The sequence below is a fragment of the Hippopotamus amphibius genome, chromosome 13 (genome assembly GCF_030028045.1).
Source record: "Hippopotamus amphibius kiboko isolate mHipAmp2 chromosome 13, mHipAmp2.hap2, whole genome shotgun sequence".
In the NCBI taxonomy this organism is placed as follows: domain Eukaryota; kingdom Metazoa; phylum Chordata; class Mammalia; order Artiodactyla; family Hippopotamidae; genus Hippopotamus; species Hippopotamus amphibius.
In genome coordinates this window covers 84,701,370-84,720,930 of record NC_080198.1, presented here as the reverse complement: position 1 = coordinate 84,720,930, position 19,561 = coordinate 84,701,370, and the positions used below count along the sequence as shown (strand labels likewise).

The 19,561-nt window shown below is 40.7% G+C and overlaps 1 protein-coding gene across 3 annotated transcripts in view; it reads left to right on the top strand.

The window, feature by feature from the left end:
• The first annotated feature begins 5,300 nt into the window (after positions 1-5,300).
• The window catches only part of EGF (epidermal growth factor), a 101,074-nt gene continuing 86,813 nt past the window's right edge, over positions 5,301-19,561 (top strand). The window contains exon 1 of one of the 3 annotated variants that reach the window (XM_057706239.1): positions 5,301-6,052. In XM_057706239.1, the coding sequence (XP_057562222.1) occupies positions 5,923-6,052 (130 nt within the window). In that variant the 5' untranslated portion in view covers positions 5,301-5,922. The remainder of the gene's footprint in view (positions 6,053-19,561) is intronic. The other 2 variants (XM_057706237.1, XM_057706238.1) reach the window with 2 other exon arrangements.

The window sequence follows — 19,561 nt, the reverse complement described above, 5'->3', positions numbered from 1 at the left end:
TCAGAGTTCTTTCCATTAACTTTTGACATTTTTAGACAGAGAACAATGAAGGAGGGATTGTTGGAGGAGGTCATCAAGAGGACGTGACCACCAGCTGACCTGAGCCTCTTCACGCCCTCCCCTGCCCTTGGAATGTATGTTGTGCCCACCGTTCTCATAGCCAGAGCCATTTCAAGGACACAGCCTTGAGAGAACAATGTGTTGTTGAGATCAGCTGGATGGAATACGTGACTGAACTCAGTTAAGGCCTCTACATAAAATTTTAAGATTCTAGGGGGTAAGTGTGAAGATTTACTCATTTTGTGGATGCCCAAGACCAGCCTCATAAATAAGTTCCCTTACTTATTAAATCTGCCACGGATGATCAGGAGTGGTCTGCCTTTTTCTTTGGTCTCTTCCTGTGCTCTGTGTTCAGAGGCCAGTTTTGAATTTCACCCAGGGAACTCCCGAAGTTGCAAACTGATAGGCATGTTGAGATTGCAGTCTAAAACGAGCTTTTTTTTTTTTTTTAAATTTAAATTTTGTTACTGCTTCACAGAATTAGGAATTATATATAATGGATTGTTACGCTCTTTTAAAAATAAATACCTGGTTTCTGAAGGCTTGTTTCTTCCTCTTAATCAGAGGAACTTTTCTAGGTGACTGGGGTGGACTTCGCTGAAAGATGGAGCGTGGATAGGTCTTCTCTTTTACTTCTTGTTTACCAAGTACTTTTAAAAAAGCTGATTTCATTTGCTAGAAGCATGGCATTACTTAATCTATGCATTAAGCATAGTATTATGTCTTTTTAAAAAAATTAATAAACTATGTTTCTTAAAAGCAGGTTTAGGTTTACAAAGAAAATTGTGCAGAGTACAGACAATTCCCACGTTTTGCCTCCCCTGCCCCACCTTCCAGTTCTGCTTACTGTGGACACCTTGCATTAATGTGGTCCATTTGCTACAATTGAGGAGCCAATATTGATGTGTTATGATCAACTAAAGTCCACCGTTTACATTAGGATTCACTCGTTGCACCTTTTGTGGGTTGTGATAAATGTATGATGGCATGAATCCACCATTATCACATCATACAGAATAGTTTCACTGCCCTAAAACTCCTTTGTGCTCCCCCTATTCATCCCTCCTCCATCCCGAACCCTAGCAATCGCTGATCTTTTTTTTTTTTTTAAATAAACTTATTTATTTATTTATTTTCGGCAGCGTTGGGTCTGCGGGGGCTACTCTTAGTTGCGGTGCGCCGGCTTCTCATTGCCATGGCTTCTCTTGTTGCAGAGCTCGGGCTCTAGGTGCGTGGGCTTCAGTAGTTGTGGCACATGGGCTTAGTTGCTCCACGGTATGTGGGATCCTCCAGGACGAGGGATCAGGGATTGAACCTGTGTCCCCTGCATTGGCAGGCGGATTCTTAACCACTGCGCCACCAGGGAAGTCCCTCATTGATCTTTTTCATGTCTCCATAGTTTTGCCTTTTCCAGAATGTCATGTAGTTGAATTCATACAGTATGTAGCCTTTCAAATCGGCTTCTTTCACGTAACGATATGCATTTATGATTCCCTCATGGCTTTAGCAGCTTGATGGTTCATGTCCTTCTATTCCTGAATGATATTCCATTGTATGGATGTACCACAGTTTGCTTATCCATTCATCTACTGAAGGACATCTTCCAAAATTTGGAAATTATGAATAAAGCTGCAGTAAATATTCGGGTGTAGGGTTTTTCGTGGACATAAGTTTTCAACTTATTTTAATAAAAACCAAGGAGCACAATTGCCCTTCTTCAATACAGTTTTTATATCTGGTATTCATATCTTGATAAATTGTAATTTGCCCTTGATAGCTAACTCCTGTGCCTGGGATCCTAATTTTTTTTCCTTAATATTATTTCAATCTCTGCCATGTATGAATCACTAAGAATGCCAGACAGATGTCAACAACTTTCTTTCTGAAGAACAAGAAAGTGTTTTCAAATCTTGTAGGAGCTGCCCTGATACAACTGATGCTTATTGACAGAAGTGGACTGTGAAATAAACCTGTGTACTCTTTCTGTGGTTGGATATGTAATAGTCACTCCTACCAAAACGCACTGCCTTGTCACTTCTGACAATCATATACATCTTTCTTTTGATGATATCCCAGCCTGTTTATTCTGATCAAAAACACCATCTAATGAGCAGAGAATCATAACTTCAGAATTCATATTCTCCATAAATGTGTGTAATACTGGGGAAAATTCTCAGCCTTTCTGATCTTCAATGTCCTCACTTGTGAACTGGGGCAATAATACCCACCACCCAAGGTGGTGTTGAGGAATGGAAGCAATGTGAATAAAGCATCTGTACTTCCTATATGCCTAACATACTGGAAGCAATCTGTTGATGGTGTGGTGGTGGTGATGATTAATAGCAGCTGTGTGTACAGCCAGGCAAATTAAGTGCTTTGTGCTTTCATAGGGAAGTTTTATCTGAAGAGTTAAAATGATGACCAGCACACATAAACATGTCTCCCAAAAGCCTCCCTTCTCCTATTGATGTCCACTCATGTTTAAAAGCATTCAGAGCTGTCCCCTTGCCATTAACATCTAACCCCCTCACGGATCTGCCAGCAGGGTTTCCTCCCATCCAACTCCATCACCTCAGCATCTGCAGATCTAATAAACAAGCATTTTTTTTCTTCGTCCTGTCCCAAATCCTGCTGTCAGCATGGCCTTGCTCCTTCTCCATGGCCATCTGAGGCTTCCTAATGACTCCAGAAAGCTTTGCCACATGCTCTGGTCCACAGAGTTTGTACAGTTCCCCTTCTTTCCTGACACCCCCAGAATACTTGGTGACTGGCCATTTAGTACCGCATACTCATCAACTCTTCTTTGTTGTGGTGGTTAATCAACCTCAGCAAGGTCTTTTTTTTAAATTAATTAATTAATTTATTGGCTGTTTTGGTTCTTCATTACTGCGAGGGCTTTTCTCTAGTTGCAACAAGCAGGGGCTACTCTTCATTGTGGTGCACAGGCTTCTCACTGTGGTGGCTTCTCTTGTTACAGAGCACAAGCTCTAGGCACGTGGGCTTCAACAGTTGCGGCATGTGGGCTCAGCAGTTGTGGCTCACGGACTTAGTTGCTCTGCGCCCCTCAGCGAGGTCTTGAACTTAGGGACCATGTGTTCTATTTTTTGTACTCCAAATAGTGCCCTATCACATAAAGCTCTTTAATTAATCAATGAATTAGTTAATTTAACTCAATCCCTGAAACTAAAAGGTATAAGGCAGCTCAAACCCATAAAACTGCAATAGATTTCTAGGCAACTTTAAAATAAGGAGGATGATCATTTGTCCAGGAGAGGCCCAGTTTTATTTAGAAGTAAGAATATGGACTTATTAAACATCTCTGGATGTCCTTTCTAGGTGGTAGCCCTGTCCTGTGTATTTGCCATCTGGGCAACCCTAGGTTGTCTGTGGATGAGCTGGGACTGACCTTTAACATGAGTCACCAGTCTCTGCATCTACCTTACCCATGTTGACTCCATCATCTCCTAAGGGGCTTATGCTCAACATTAATGACAACAGCAGCCCAAGTGACATGTAATTTGGAAAGCAAGCCTTTTTACAACAAAAAATAAAATGAGAGATTCCAAATCCAAATAGAGGGACTTCCTAGGTGGCACAGTGGTTAAGAATCCTCTTGCCAATGCAGGGGACTGGGTTCCATCCCTGCTCCAGGAAGATCCCACATGCAACTAAGCCTGTAAGCCACAACTACTGAGCTTGTGCTTTAGAGCCCGTGAGGCACAACTGTTGAGCCCGTGTGCTGCAACTGCTGAAGCCCACACGCCTAGAGCCCATGCTCTGCAACAAGAGAAGCTGCTGCACTAAGCCCGCGCACCATAACGAAGAGTAGCCCCCATTCACCGCAACTAGAGAAAGCCCGTGTGCAGCAAAGAAGACCCAATGCAGCCAATAAATAAATTAATTAATTAAAAAAATTTATAAAAACAGAAACAAAAAACCAAAATCCAAAGAATATACTTGTGGATTATTTCATATTTGATTCACGTGATTCTCTCTCTTCTCCACTAACACAGACTGTCCTCTAAGCCCTTTCTACTGCTGTCACCTGCAGTGCATTTGCTGGAGGGGAAGCTCGCTAACAAGGTTAGCGACTCAGTGTGGGGTATTTGTAGGACGTTCGTTCTGAGTCCTGAGTCTGAGTGAGTCCAGAAAGCAATGGAATATTCCATGAATCCCCCCCCCCACATGACTTCTGCTGCTCCCTAGGGTCTCTTTCTCCTGTAAGGGGTCAGAGTAGCCTGGCAGAGGCCGGCCGAAATCAGAGGAATCCTGACTTTAGCTATTTCAGAAAAGTGACCCAGTGTTTGAGGAACGATGAGGACATAATTAAATGTGAGTAACAGGCTTGGAGTCGTTCCCGTTCTCCATAAGGGGTGTCCACTAGTGTGACTTATTTTTGTGACTATCGCTTTATCTACACGTTGACTAGCACTTGGAACACTACCTCTGGGCAACTTAAATGAAAGCTTGTTTTCGCAGATGACATAAATTAGCAGAAATTTCCATTGTTCATCAGGTCTGGTGTAAATGGTTTGCCTGAGCTGGATATTTCTGGGTCCTGGGTGCGCTCCTGAAGAAAAAACTGCTGCTGTTCCAAGTAGAAAGTGGTCAAGGAGACAGCTCTTCCACACTTGGAGCTTTTATTTTCTGTCACTGAGATGTGAAAAGAGAGCCTGAACTGTCTGAGAAGGAACAGCATTCAGCTCTGCTGGATTCTCAGGGCTTCCCAGATTTTGTGCTATTAGCTTATTTTTTCCAACACGGCTCTGTGATAACAATCCCCTGCTTTCCCTGCACTCCTGGCCCCTCACAGTGTTTTATTATGGTCCTGCTGAAAGAAAAGGTGTCTGTGCATACTGTAGCTCTTCATCTGGCGTCAGGGATTTCCCTTTGATTTAGAAAGAATAATCTTTCAAATTCCGCTATAAAATGTACAGGAGGGAGAAAGATAGATTAAGCTCCAGGAATGTGCGCTGGTGTTGACGTTCGTTCAAACAATGAGTTGAAGATCATTTTCTTTAGTATCGCTCAGGTGAACGATCAATTGCTCTAAGCCTGCGTTATCAGCAGTGCTGTTCACCATTGATTTATACGACATGGTTTAGCTCTGTCTCCATCCTTCCAGATATTAAAACATAGCCAGTATTCAGCAGGTACCTCCAAGGCACCAGGAGCAGCTCCACAGCCCCCTCCTTGCTCTCTCCCCAGTTCTGCCCAGAATGTTTATGGTGACTAGCCAGCTATCTATCTCCTCCCTGGCAGGCGTGCCTGCTTTCCTGCAGTGTAGAATTGCCCACATTCGCATTTGCAAACAGAGGCTCCCTCAAGTGTTACTAAAGGAGAGGGGTGGAGCCAGGCAGGCTTTAAAAAGGAAAGGGGAGTCATTCTACTGTTCAAAAAGGGACATCGTGTTTGGGGAGGAATCCTACGTCCATATTTCTTCTTTCGGCCTCATCAAGGGTCGCGGCTGGAACTTTCCACCCATTCTTTCCCCTTTTCCCCTCTCTCTAGCCTTGGCCCTGCCACGCTGCCTGTCACAGTGACGTCAGCGGCAGACCTTCAGTGCACGGTTGTTAAACTCTGAGAAATTCGTCATAAGGGTGTCAGGTATTTCTTACCGGCCTCGCAAAAACTTAGATAAAGAAATCTTTCCCTGGAGTGTCCCCTTCAGGCTGCATGTGGACGCTGTCTTGAGGTGAAGGAGAAGGAGCTAGAGGGCAACCGCAAAGCAGCGGAGGAAAAGATGCCCCAGGGCTGCAGGCCAACCGGGTGGACACGCTGGGGGTCGGACGGACCCACCTTGCCTGGGCGACGCTCCAGCAAAGTCAACTGATTTTCCACGGAGAGTTCAAGCCCATCAAGATGGTGCTGCTGTTCCTTGTCATTCTGTTGCCGGTAGTTTTTAAATTTAGTTTTGTTAGCCTCTCGGCATTGCAGCGCTGGAACTGTCCTGAAGGCTCTCCCTCAGGAAATGGGAATTCTACGTGTGTGGGTAAGTAATCCCATCAAAAGGAGTTCATGTCTTCCCGGAAACTGCCCTCAGATACCTGTCATTCCGTCTTGTATACGTGGGCATTTTTTTTTTTTTTTTTTTTTTTTTTTGTCTTTGGGTGTGTATGTTTGCTCCCTTTTTGTTTTCTCATGCTGGCCGTTAGAGCTAATCTGCTACTAACTATAATCACAGCTCTCAAACTGGTCTGTAAGTGAATAGGTCTCATTTTTAACTAGCTGAACATTTCACATAAACCTGTCTTGATTCTGACATGAGGAGTGATTAAATACTTAGTTGATTAGCTTCATACGGGAAACTGGGGAAACAGATGGCTTTTTTTTTTTTTTTTAATTTTGAACCTGTCTCTAAGCCATAAAGAAAATATATCCTCCTTCGGATAGATTGTGTAAGAACTCAGAGGCTGCAAAAAAACCAGTGAAAAATGGGAAGGGAATTGGGAACAAATGTGATTCTATCATTGTGAAAGTTAAGCTGTTTCAAGTTAAACCTCCTCCCATTCTTCCTCACCACTGGTTCTGAAGCTCTGACGCAGCTCCAGTTTTCAGACAGGTGCATTGTAACTTTGGGAACTACTAAGAAATGGCAATGTGCCACAACCCTTCCCATATGAAATGGGTTTTTAATCAAGAGTAAGAGGGAGTTCTACTGAATGCAAAATAGCAGTCCTGAGTAAAGACTTTGCCTGAAAACATGTCTCTTCCCACTGGCCCTCCCCCCGCCCCCCCCCACCCCCCCCGCCCCCCCACCCCCCCCCCCCCCGCCTTCATTTAATTTAATCCTTGGGTAGGTCTCCAACCTGCTGCTCAAACAAGGTAGCCATTTCCATCCATTACAGACCATGAACTGCCCTGATATTCCTTTCTTGTCATTTTGCCCTTTTGAGAAGAGGTGAGGCTCCCAGAAGAGGTAGACTGAGGGAAGCACAGTAAATTTTCCAGAAGAGAAGCCTCTGGAAAATAGCACGAAACAGTGGGAATAAAGGGAGCACTTCTGAGCCAAACTGCTAACGTTGGGCTTCTGTCCTGGCTGTCCCGTAAAGGAAGTTACCAATGAGGAAGTCAGGGCTCTGTTACCAGGCAGCATTCACTGGAACAGGTGAGCAGAACCCTAGGGTATTGGAAGGAAGGACTGAGTCCTAATTATCTCCATGTCCCCAGCACCTAGAACATTTCCGTTCTCACAGTATATACTCAGTAAATTTTTCTTTTGGGGGGGGGTACACCATGGGGCATGCGGGATCCCTGACCAGGGATCAAACCTGTGCCCCCCTGCATAGGGAGCGTGGAGTCTTAACCCCTGGGCTGCCAGGGAAGTCCTATAGTCAGTAAATTCTTGCCAAATGAATAGAGTTGTGTTTCTGCTAATCAAAGCCCTAAAGAATAGCAACAGAAAGGGAATGACAAAAGACAAAAATGAACCCACAAGCCTGTTCCTCAGCTGTTGGAGGCAGAGCTTTTGAACATAGTTATGTCAAGTGGACTGGACTGTCTTTGGGGTGGGAAAGATTTAGTTGGCAAGTGACCAGAGTCAGGCACTGCCATCTGCATGGGATGCGGGGAGACAGGGGGAGCCAGTCAAGAAGCAGAACCTGAGAAAGCAAACGTACTATGAAAATGAACTTCTACTCATGGCTTTAGAGTCTCGGGGAACAACCCGATCCCTGCTAGCAAGCGAGTCTGCACCTCCTGCTTCTCACCGCCCCTGCCAGTGGCTCAGAAGTGCCTTCACTGAGGCTGTTTGAAGAAATAAACTTGAAGCCCAGGATAGAGACAATGAGTTAGGGGGACTGTGTCACAGAGTGGCGGGAACAGAGGTTTTAGAAGCAAACATACCTCATTTCAAATGCATGCTACCCGCTTAATCCTTGAGATATAGTGGAATATTGCTGAAAAATAATAATAGCCCCTTTCAGAATTGTTGGGGGGATTCCATGAGATAACATGTGAAATGTACCACGGAGGCTAGCAGACTGTGCTCAATAAATGTTCTCTTGGCTCCGTATCTTGACTACATCTCTTTGATCAAATCATATCCCAAGATACCTTACCTGAACACTGCAGTGACATGACACAGACCCCACAGAGGCTGGAATGTCTGGATGCCACTTTGTGACGCTGCCTCTTTGCTCCCTTGTTCCTTGCAAGTCACAGGTTTAAAGCCCCTACTTTACACTCCGTCTCATGTTAGTTGATAACTGCCTGGGTCACACCCTATGCCTCATGCATTTCAGAGGATAGTATTTCTTCTCTCTAAATAGATACGGTGCCATCATCTATTTTTCCTCTAATTAAGTCCTACTTGCCTTACTCCTTGCTCTTGGCATTGAGACAGACTACCTGTAGCCAGCCTGACCCAGTAGGAAAAATGCTCTGTGCTCTGATTCAGGTGACTTTATGCAATGTTGTCTTGCATGTGACTGCAAGCCAGGGAAACCGAGTGAAACAACACAGAACTGGGGTTTCTTTTTATTTCTCCCCTCCCCAACACCTCCTGCTTTTTTTTTTTTTTTTTAAATCAACTGAGTATTCTGTTAGCTTCTGTCTGAGGTCCAGTACATAAGGAGAGCAGTAAGGAAAACTGCGGGCGACTGGTTTCTGAACTTTGAAGCCTATTTGCCTTGGAGGAGAAACAGCAGTTGAAAAGGAACTGTTCCTGTCTGATGTCAGTACCTGCACTATTTATATGACCTTTCCTGGTAATGAGAGTGAGGAAGAAGTACAGGCCAAGCCTCAGATTGCTGGCTGCAGGGTGGATCCTGGGGCACTAGTTAGCCAACTAGAGAGATCACTTTTAGCAGTAAACTGTGACATCACTGATTTCAGCACCGGCTAAGGCTTGGTCAGCTTCCCCGTCAAGGGCAAACCAGAGTAATTCCATGATCAACATCTTGTTTGTTTTTTTCAGCCAGAGTTATGCAAAAGCTTTTTCAAAAACTCTAACTGCAAAGAAATTACAGGAATGATCTTTTATGCATCCCACGTGAATAAACCATCCTCTAAGCACTCAGTGGTTTGTGGTCTTTGAGGGATAGTAGAGCTTAGTGGTAAAGAGCTTAAATTTTGGAGATTGCCTGCCTGGGTTTAAATCCCAGTTCTCCTGCTTGTGAACCGTGTGTTTCATTTTCCTCATTGTAAAATAAAGGTAATTACCCCCTCCTCTGAGGACTGGTGTCAGGATTGTGTTAAAGTATTTGTTTTTAATGCTGGCTGTACATTAGAACCACCAATGGGGTTAGCACCCAGTCAGGGTGAGTCCGAGTCCCTTCCGGAGGTGGGATCTGGGCATCTTTTTCTGTTACTCTCCCTTGGGGATTCTAGCAGGCATAATGGGCAGCCTGGGTTTAGGACCACTCAGTTAATACGTGTAAAGCACACAAAACAGCCTGGCATATATACTAAGCACTCAATAGTCTTAGCTGCTATTAGTGTTTTTATCATTAACATTATTTTATTGGTGGTAATAGTAGTATCTTCTAAATATGACAGTTTCTTCTATAACAACTGAATTTCTTTTACACGTGGAAAAATGCCACATTGAAAAAACCGATGACAGTTTTTAACATTACAATTTGTAATCAAAATAATTTCAACATATATAACTTGTATTTTTGTGATCAGAACAAACTTTATTAAAAACATAAAACCATATCAAACTGGTTTAAGTGAGTGCTCTTGTGGAACTGCAGCTCCGATATTTGTCTTTCTGTGATATCAACAGATAAAAAATTCCACTGAGTGCAAAGTAAGTCTGCTTGTTAGATTTCTTGCCAGTAGTGATTTTAACAACAGCAAAAACAAGCCACTTGAAAGTGAGTATTTAAATTTCTTACTATTTTTCCTTATGCTTGGAACCAATTTCTTTAAGATTTGTAAAGCTGTTGAGGGCATATAAAGGAGTGATAAATTAGTTCTTTAAATGAATTTACATTTTGGGGCTAGTTGGGGGTTGTCCATTTTGTTTGACATTCAGTTTAGAAGTTGGAAGGTGAGAATTATTTGCTTATTTCACAGTAGAGCAAATAATTGTTTCCCATCAAAAGTAAATGAACTATTAATTTGGCTTAGGTAAATTCAAAATCTTACTTTATCATCCACAAATTAGCCTTCATAAAAATCCATCTGAAGTAATTCCTTGTATGGAATAAATGGTTGGTCTTTTTTTTTTTTTTTTAAACATCAGTAGTCTCCAAACTCCCTTCCATCTGTAAAAAAATTTAAAATGTGGACATACACTCCCAATACACGTTTATTTACCAGTTACATGTTATATATACTAATATCATGAACATTATATAACACATAATGTTTCTAACATTTTCTTTCCACACAATAATGAACCAGTTTACAGTCTCTAAGTGATACACATCCTACTTGGGAGAGACTATTTCAGGGAACTAGTAAAATGATGGAATAAATGCTTTATACTTCTTCCTTATTAGTTCAGCTCCTTCCACTTAAGCATGAAGAGAAAAGCAAAAGAGTTGCTAATTTTGTTTTAAAGTAAAGGGGAGTTATTTACAGTGAGTGACTTTCAGAATACGTAATGGTAGAAATAAAAGTTGATCTCCCCAGTTGGCTAGCTTAGGATCCCTCCTGCAATAGAGTTGCCCTGAAATTCTGCCATAAGGGCCAGAAGAATATCCCTAAGAATGGGTTGGAGTTTCATAAATTCCAAAGCTCTATGGCCTGCTGGATTTTTAAATAAAAGTGGTCTGTGTCTCATCTCGTGTTCTGGAGAAACCCAGTGTCTCCCTCCTCTATCCTGGAGGATTGCTGGGCGGGGACAGCGATGTGGAAGGAGAGGCTCTGTGTCCACTTGGTCCTTCCACTGATTTACTGACCACTGTGTGCCTTGCGTCCCTCACGCGCTGTGCCTTTTCCACATTCCATCACCTCACATCCACACCACCCTGTTTCACTTCTGAAAAGAGCCAGTGTCTTGGGCTGTGAGGGCAACTGAAGCCTTGGGGGCAAAAAAAAAAAAAAAAAAGGTCACATCCTGATCCAGCACATCAAACAACTGGAACAAAATGTTTTTCACTCTAGTACTTAAAAGTTAAGTAAGTTGACAAGAACAAGGATGCAGATACAGAGAATGGACTGGAGAACTCGAGGTATGGGAGGGGGCGGGGGGTGAAGGGGAAGCTGAGACGAAATGAGAGAGTAGCACAGACATATATATACTACCAACCGTAAAACAGTCAGTGGGAAGTTGTTGTATAACAAAGGGAGTCCAACTCGAAGATGGAAGATGCCTTAGAGGACTGGGGTGGGGAGGGTGGGGGGGACTCGAGGTGGGGGGAGTCAAGGAAGGGAGGGAATACGGGGATATGTGTATAAAAACAGATGATTGAACCTGGTGTACCCCCCAAAAAAATAAAATAAAATAATAAAAAAAAAAAAAAAAAAAAAAAAGTTAAGTAAGTTGTTCTGTGTGGAAAAGACTTACCCACCATCCTCTCTTGAGCGCTTGCCTCCCGCCATGTGTAGCCGCCCCTCTTTGTCTCTCACTGACCTTGATCTACACCTAGTTCTTTTTTCTGGGTCTCCTTCATCTATTTCAGATGACCATTGTAAATTTCCTCCTCCAATTCTGTTTGCTGGATCGTATCCTAGGCCTCTGTTTATAAAGAATAATTTAAAAACCTTAAAAAAATTACTCAATAGTACACGAGTGTTTTAGGAAAAATAAAACAGTTGTTTGTCAGAAGAGAAATTCTGGTCACAGGATAAACCAATCTCTTTGCTTTTCTTTCCACATGGGAGAATGTTAAGTTTGAGACAGAAGACCTTGGAGACAGGTCCCAGGTGGTGAGAATACCACATGAAGGGGAGACTTTTCCTGAACTCTCAGGCTGGGAAGGGGCTGCGGAGTCCCAGGGTTGGGGGAGCCCTTTCTCTGGCCTGGTGGACCCAGGTCAGAAGCGAGGTAGGGGCCCTGCCTTGAAAAGAGACCTCCTTAAGTCTGACCTTGGCCAGTGACTGTAAGGTGGGTTATTTTGCTTTTCTATTCATCACCAGTCTTTAATCACCAGTCTTTAAAGGTCTTAGTAAAAGTTAGAGATTGATCTCACTTGCGCGGAGGAAAATGAGAAAAAGGCCGGTCCCACGTTTCAGGTGAAATGGTAGAATGAGTGGCAGGTAGGAGGGATTGTCTTCCACGAGCACTGTGGCCCCACAGTGATGTGGCCAAAGGGGAGGAGGACGGATGAGAGCCACCAAAGGGTGAAGATGAGAGGGGCAGACTATTCCCCAGTTAGCGGTCTACCATTAGGAGAATCAAGTTGTTTGGATTATGAAGCAATTACTATGTCTCCTCTTTTATTTTATTTTATTTTTTTATTTATTGGCTGCATTGGGTCTCCATTGCTGCTCAGGGGTTTTCTCTAATTGTGGTAAGCAGGGGTTACCTCTTGCTGTGGTGCGTGGGCTTCTCATTGCGGTGGCTTCTCTTGTTGCAGAGCACAGGCTCTAGGCATGCGGGCTTCAGTAGCTGTGGCACGTGGGCTGTAGAGTGCAGGCTCGTTAGTTGTGGCGCACGGGCTTAGTTGCCCCATGGCATGTGGGATCTTGTGGGGCCAGGGATTGAACCCGTGTCCCCTGCATTGGCAGGTGGATTCTTAACCCCTGAGCCACCAGGGAAGCCTGTCCTCTCTTATTTTTAATCATTGACTTGTAGATTCTATTGTACTAATTTATTTAGTTTAATTTATATATTGTGTCTTAATCCAGACTGTTAAAAAATCAAACATTAGACCTCAGATAAAGGAAACAAAAATTCCTTACCTGGAAAACAAGTCTTCTAAAATTTGCTCAACATTCTTAACCTTTTAGTCACTTTGATTATAGTGGAGAAAAATAGGAAAAGAAGCCAGTAACTTTCTAATATGAGTAAATTACCTGATCTGAGATATTTCAGCAATTATTTTAATGAAGTCGTTTTGTAGCGTTCTGAACCAAAAAATTAAAGATTCATTAGCTAGCCTCAATAGCTGGAGAACTTTTTCAGAATGTCCAGGTCAGTTTTAAACATGTACTTTCTTTCAAGAAATATCTCAGTATTTTTCAAGAAATTCTCAAATTCTGTAAAGCAGTTTAGTGTTTAGTTAAGTTTTAGTAATAACTCCAAATTTGAGCAATACTACAGTGAGGGAATAAAATGTTAGTTTCATTATGTTATAGTTTCTGATGTTAGAATTAACTATAAGAAAGAACCAGGAACAAAGGGAGGATTACCATGAAGGGAGTATTACCTGGATATTAGGTGAACCAGGAATGCAGATTTATTTTAGAGATTCTTTACTAACAATAATGTTAATATACATATTGGCTTTGCATACCATCACTCCAGTCATGTCCCCAGCTATCCCATTTTCTGGGACCCATAGCAAGAAGATGACTGAGATCTGGGCCTGGAAGGATGAGTGATGTTTTTGTCAGGTGTAGAAGAAGAAAAAATTACATTAAGCAAAAGGGACCTTTACACTTCTCGAAAGATCTCTCTATATCTGAAAACACATTTTATTTTATATGACCAATGTTACTAACCTCTGAGGGCAGTTGTGGAATAATATATGTAAAAACATGTATGTCTTTCTTTAGGAGATCTTTTCCTTAATGTCATCATGCAAAACTTTCCTTTGATGCTGGAAATTAGTTAATGTATAGAAACTTCAGTCATTTTAGCCAAATGCAAGGCAGGAACTTCTGTTCTCGTCACCTCTTGACTTTTCTAAGTCTGAAGTTTGAATTGGTGTGTGCATCTGTTTTCTCTTATGACCTTGATTTTCAGATTCTCCCAAGCCTGGCCATGCTAATGTCTCTCAGTGTCTGGATTTCCCAAGTGTTTCTCAGAATACTTAGTACACTGGAGTTTGTGTGAGTGTGACAGTGATTCATGGTGTGCGCTGATTTATTTGCAAAACCCCCTCCAGTGTAAGATAGACAAAGCCTTTCGGAGAAATGCACTACCTTCTTCCTCTATTCAGAGCCATCTATCAGGGTGCTACAGACCAGCTTTGTGTGTAGTAAGTGGATTTCATTCATGAGGTGGTTCTTTTTGTGGGTAGTTGGTTGCTAGGATACACAGACCATCCTAACAACTTCATGGCAGCTGTCTTGTTCTTCAGCACATGGTGTGTCAGTTGAGAAATAGTATTTTATTTCGTTCACTTCAATGCTTTTCTGGTTAAAATTTTAGAAGCTTGAAAAAGGTTAAAATTTTAGAAGCTTGAAAAAGGATCTTTCTTCTTCCATTAACTATCGTTGTGTAAACAGGTCAAAGATGGAAGACTCGTCAGACATATCGCTGTCATAATATATGACTGCTGACACAAATCCTCTGCATTTTAGGTCCTTCCCTTATAAGGTTTCAAAACATGCCTACAGGCAGAAGCTACCAGGGATCTTCTGGTGTTTTTTTCCTTCCCCCTGAAGCATACAATTATTCTGTTTACTACAGAAATTTAATCTTTCCTTGGTTTGCAAGGACATTGGAAGGGTTGTTCCCATTTATGTTAATTTACCCAGTGTGTGGAAATGTACACCTTTTAGATTCAGGCAATGTTGTTGAGAATTTTAAAAGCTCTAAGTGGATCAAAGGTCTTATTATGTTTCATAAAACATATTTGAAAAAATTTCTGAAACTTTTGTTTTTCTTGGTTATTCTACTGAATCATGGCAAAAATTTCATGTAAGAGGAAAAAAAATAAGGTCTGTGAAGAAAAGTTTCCATCGTGCATCAATGCATTTAAAAAGTACCCAGTAATGCTCATGAGAGTATGATAGGAGATTATCTTTCAACATTGATGTGTCATCTTCTACAACAGAAAGCTAAACAGAAGCACCCTCTGCCTGGACACCCCTCTTTAATGCAGACTATGTTGACACATATAAAATGGCCAGATTTTATTACTTCCAATAGACAGAATAAAATGCCATTTTTCAAACAGAGGATATATGTTTAGATAGAGTGAATGGTGGTTGGTGCTTTACATGAGTGGATTGATCTTGTCCCAGGAAAAACTGGAGCTGTTTCAGACAGGTGGTAAGTTCTCATGTCGCACTTGCTTGTTGCCTTGCTTTGCGTGGAGGTGTCCTCTCACGCCTCGTCAGTGCACCATGCCTGGCAGGTCCTGTTAGGCCTTAGCTATTGAAATGGATAAGGTCCAATTATGCAGCTGATATGAGCTGCTAATGCTTACCTCACAGGATGGTTGTGAAGACTAAATAAATAAATTTGTGAAAGGTGCTTAGAATCTTACCTGACACACAGTGAGTTCTTAGTAAATATTAGCTGTTACTCTACCAAACACCAAAAGCTAAGACACATTAGAAACACCTTTGCTCTGTGTAATTTTTTTAATACTGATTTCTTCAGATTTTCAGCAATTCTTAGAGAAATCTGAAGTTGGTTTCTTGGCATGAGCCAAATCATCTTTCCGAGGGTATTCTCTGTGATTTTTTAATATCCTTGATGATAAAGTACGGCACAAAATCCTCAATTATTTTTTCCAAGTAATTATTCTTATGGTTTGTCACATTTGCCTTCAACATTCCAAGAAACTCATATGAAGTGTTTTTCTCTGTATTTATATAGCAATGCCTACAGCTGGGACCCAGAAATTAGTATTGGTCAGGGTGGTATAATAAAAACAAAGGAATTGGACTCAGGAAACATCTAAGTTCCAACACGTCTTTCTTTTCTTTTCTTTCTATTTATCTAGGAACACTCAGAATTCAGTATCTATAGGCAAATATTTGTTTAGTCTCGCAATATGAGGAACATTATTGTAAAGGTAGGAAAAGAAGATAATTGTGTTAATTATAATTAAGACCAATACTAAATTTTGTACACAAATTTTTTACAGACTTAGTTGATCAATTTTGTAGACTTCTTTCAGAGAGTTGAGCTTTTGGTGTCACTTGGGGGAGGTTGTTTGTTTTAGGTTGTTTTATTTCCTGTATCAGAGCTTATAATGACACATTATTGATTTGGTATTTGAAGTTTAGAGAAGCAGAGATAAGGAAACATTTCACAGAAAACAGGAGTTAAGATGAATGACATCTATTTATGAATTTACCACAAAATTAGGATTCTTTTGAAAATGCTACAAACAAGGAAACTATTGAATTCTGTAAGACAGGCAGGTTAGGAATTGATAAATGCTAGTTTAGAAAGGACCTTCAAAATCATCTAGCCTAACTGCCTCATGTCACAGATGAGAGGTTGAAATCCAAAGGGATGAAGTAACTCACCAGGATCCTAAGAGAACTAGGACTCAGGACCCTCAACGCATTTTACAGAATTTACCAAGCACATGCTCCCTCCCACAACTGATTGTTGAAAGCCCACCAATGTAATGATTTCATTACACCTATTGAAAAGTATTAATAAAGTTAAGCTGTTTTAGGGAAAGTCTCTTACTAGCTCTCTATGTTGAAAGCACTTTGAAAGTAGGACTGAGGTTTCCTTTTATAAATACATCAATTACACCGATGAATTAATTCAGATCAATTCAGCAAACATTTATTGAACACCCGTTAGGTGTTTGGACTGACATCACTGATCCAGATGCCCAGGGTATCCTGAGGGCACAGTGAGGTTCCCAGCTTAGAGGGCGGGGCGCGGGGTGGGCTGCAGTTTACCTGATGACTTATGGACCATATTTGTTGGCTTTATCAAAACTAACTCTTAAAGAATCTAACAAGTGACTTAAAAACCCTCCTGCAGAGGAAGTGGAGATGGAGGACAAGGCGAATAACGTAAGCCCAAGAACACGAGGAAAGAACAGCACTGACCCCTTATTCCCAGGATGAGCTCTTTGTTGGCTGCATAAGGGATAAAAAACATTTAGATGTGACAAAAGAGAGAAATTGACAAGAAGAAAGCTTGAAAATGGATTTATGCTTATTATTGTTTTTAGTGATAAGTCTCGAAACAAGTGGAAATTTGCCTCAAAACGTTAGCTAATGAAGCCATCAGGACAAGCAAGATATTTAAGAATGAGCACCCATAATGTGAAGATTAACTTTTTATGATTTTCACAATTGTGTTCAAAGTTATGACATGTAAGACTACACATAGTAAGCTTACTGATAAAAAGTTAGAAGGCTTCCTTGAGGTTTCTGACATTATAGCAAAAACGGTAAAGCCTCTGTATGTTGAAATATACAATAACAAAATTTTTGTGACTGTTGCCTAAGTTTTTCAGTCATTAGGGCTAATGTGGTCCTTGGAAACGGGAGTTATAATCATCAATGTAAAAATAAACTCCCCTCACAAGTCTGGACTGCCAAAAAAAAAAATGGTGAAGCCTCACACTCTTAGTGAAATACTTGTTCCTCCTGCTTCCCGCTGTGGTAAAACATGCCTAAAGTGATACATGGAAAACCACAGGACAGCAGATTAAATGTGTTCTTTTGTCAGCAAATACTACTGAAAACTTCACAGAAAGCATTACTGAAATTTTAAAGTAATTACTAGAAAAATTATACAGTTTGAGAGTAAAGGTGTTTCTGATATATCTTAGCTTATGGTATTTTCTAGAGACTAATAGTGAACATTTACTGAGAACTCACTCTATGTAGGGGAAAAAGTCTAAGGTCTTGGCATGAATTTATTGTCTTCATGATAATTTTATGAAGTAAGTACTATTAGCATTTGCATTCCCAAGATGAAGGAACCTATGCACAGTGAGGTTAAGTAATGAGCTGAAAGTCACACAGCTATTATAATTAATAGTGGAGCCAGTAAAGAGTCAACATAGGTATTCTGTCTCCAATGCCAGTGATCTTAACTACTCTTGTATTTGCCTTTTTGTTTCAACAATGAAATGCACGATGAACTAAGATACTTTTTCATGAGCTAATCAAAGAAAAATGCATCAAAATAGAAATTTTCTCAGTAGTCAATGACTTCTTTATATATTAACAAATATGTTATGAAAAAAATAGTATGCATGTACCCAGTGGCAATGGAGCCATTGCATTTACTGGAACACCAGGAAAAAGGATTCTTGGATGAGATGACAGTGGACTCTATAGTACAGTCTCCACAGTTTTGCAGGGAAGCAGGGCAGCAAAGACATTGAACCTGGAATTGCACAAAGTACAGTGGGACATCACTATGTCATCACTCCTATAAAAACAAGACTAGATTCTTTATAATACTTCGTATTGAATGGGGAGTAACCATGAAAATATTTGTCCCACATGCTTCCTGCAGAGTGTCAGGAAGCAAAGCACTATGACAACAATCAAATGTTACATATTTTTCTTTTTAAAAAGAACAAGTATTTCCATTTTCTTTTACCTTTTCTGTGATGATAAATTGATGTCACTGGTATGCTACTCAAAAAATAACTAAAACAACAGAACTTTATCCCTCCCAGTTAAAGGTGACAGTCTAACGAGTGAGAAAGTGACTTGCTGACTGTAGGAAATTTATGAAGAGAGCGATTTGAAAACTGATGTTGGAAATGTTTCTGTTGTCATGTGATTTGGTTGTTGAATCAATGTCAATATGTCACTTATTAAAAACTCTCATGTCTGCAAAAAACCCCAAAAACCTCTCATGTCTGCATTCTTAAATTCCTGTAAACAGAATTTTACAAACTGTTTTTAAAAACTTCTAAATTAAGAATTTTTGTCCCTTCAATTCCACTTGCTAAAAATATAAAATGCAACACTTGGTTAGTTTGCATTTACTGATGAAAATACAGGAAGGCAGAAATTTGCTAGTCTAAATCAATAAAATTTGTGAATAATTGATAGATGTAATTAAAAAGCATATTTTATGATTTTGTAAATATAGCCAATGAAGCATGTCTTGTATTTAATATAGATATAATTGTGAAATATCTTTTTTGTCTATGACAGTTATCAGACTAAATATCAAAACATAGTGAACTTTAAACCAAATTTTTGAATTCCTATGTTAAATTCAATCTTTTCAATAGATGCAAATGAATTAGAAGGTGTTGCATAAACTCAATTTTTAACATGCAGAGGGACTTTTGTTGGCCCCAAGTGGAAATGTCCAGCAGAAAGCAGAAAATATAGAGGCAAAACTCAGAGGACAGGTCAAGATAGTGATTTCTGAGTCTTGCCGAGTGTGTGCGTGTGTGTGTGTGTGTGTGTGTGTGTGTGTATGTGTGTATAACATCTGGAAAGACTTTTTTAATGTTGAGGAATGCATTTAGTCTGGTAGCATTAATCTTTAAATAAAATTGAGCATAATTTATGCTGACAAGCTGAGGGATAAACATGCTTACTTAAGATGGAGTACCTATAGCACAGGAACCTTCTGACAGTATCACTGTTCTGCAAAACTGCATTATTATGAGTTTTTTAAAAAGTTATAGTGAGGAATTCCCTGGTGGTCAGTGGACTCTACGCTTTCACTGCTAAGGGCGCGGGTTCAATGCCTGGTTAGTGCGTGGGATCTTAGTTCCCGAGCAAAAAAAATAAAAAGCACTGCCAAAAAAAA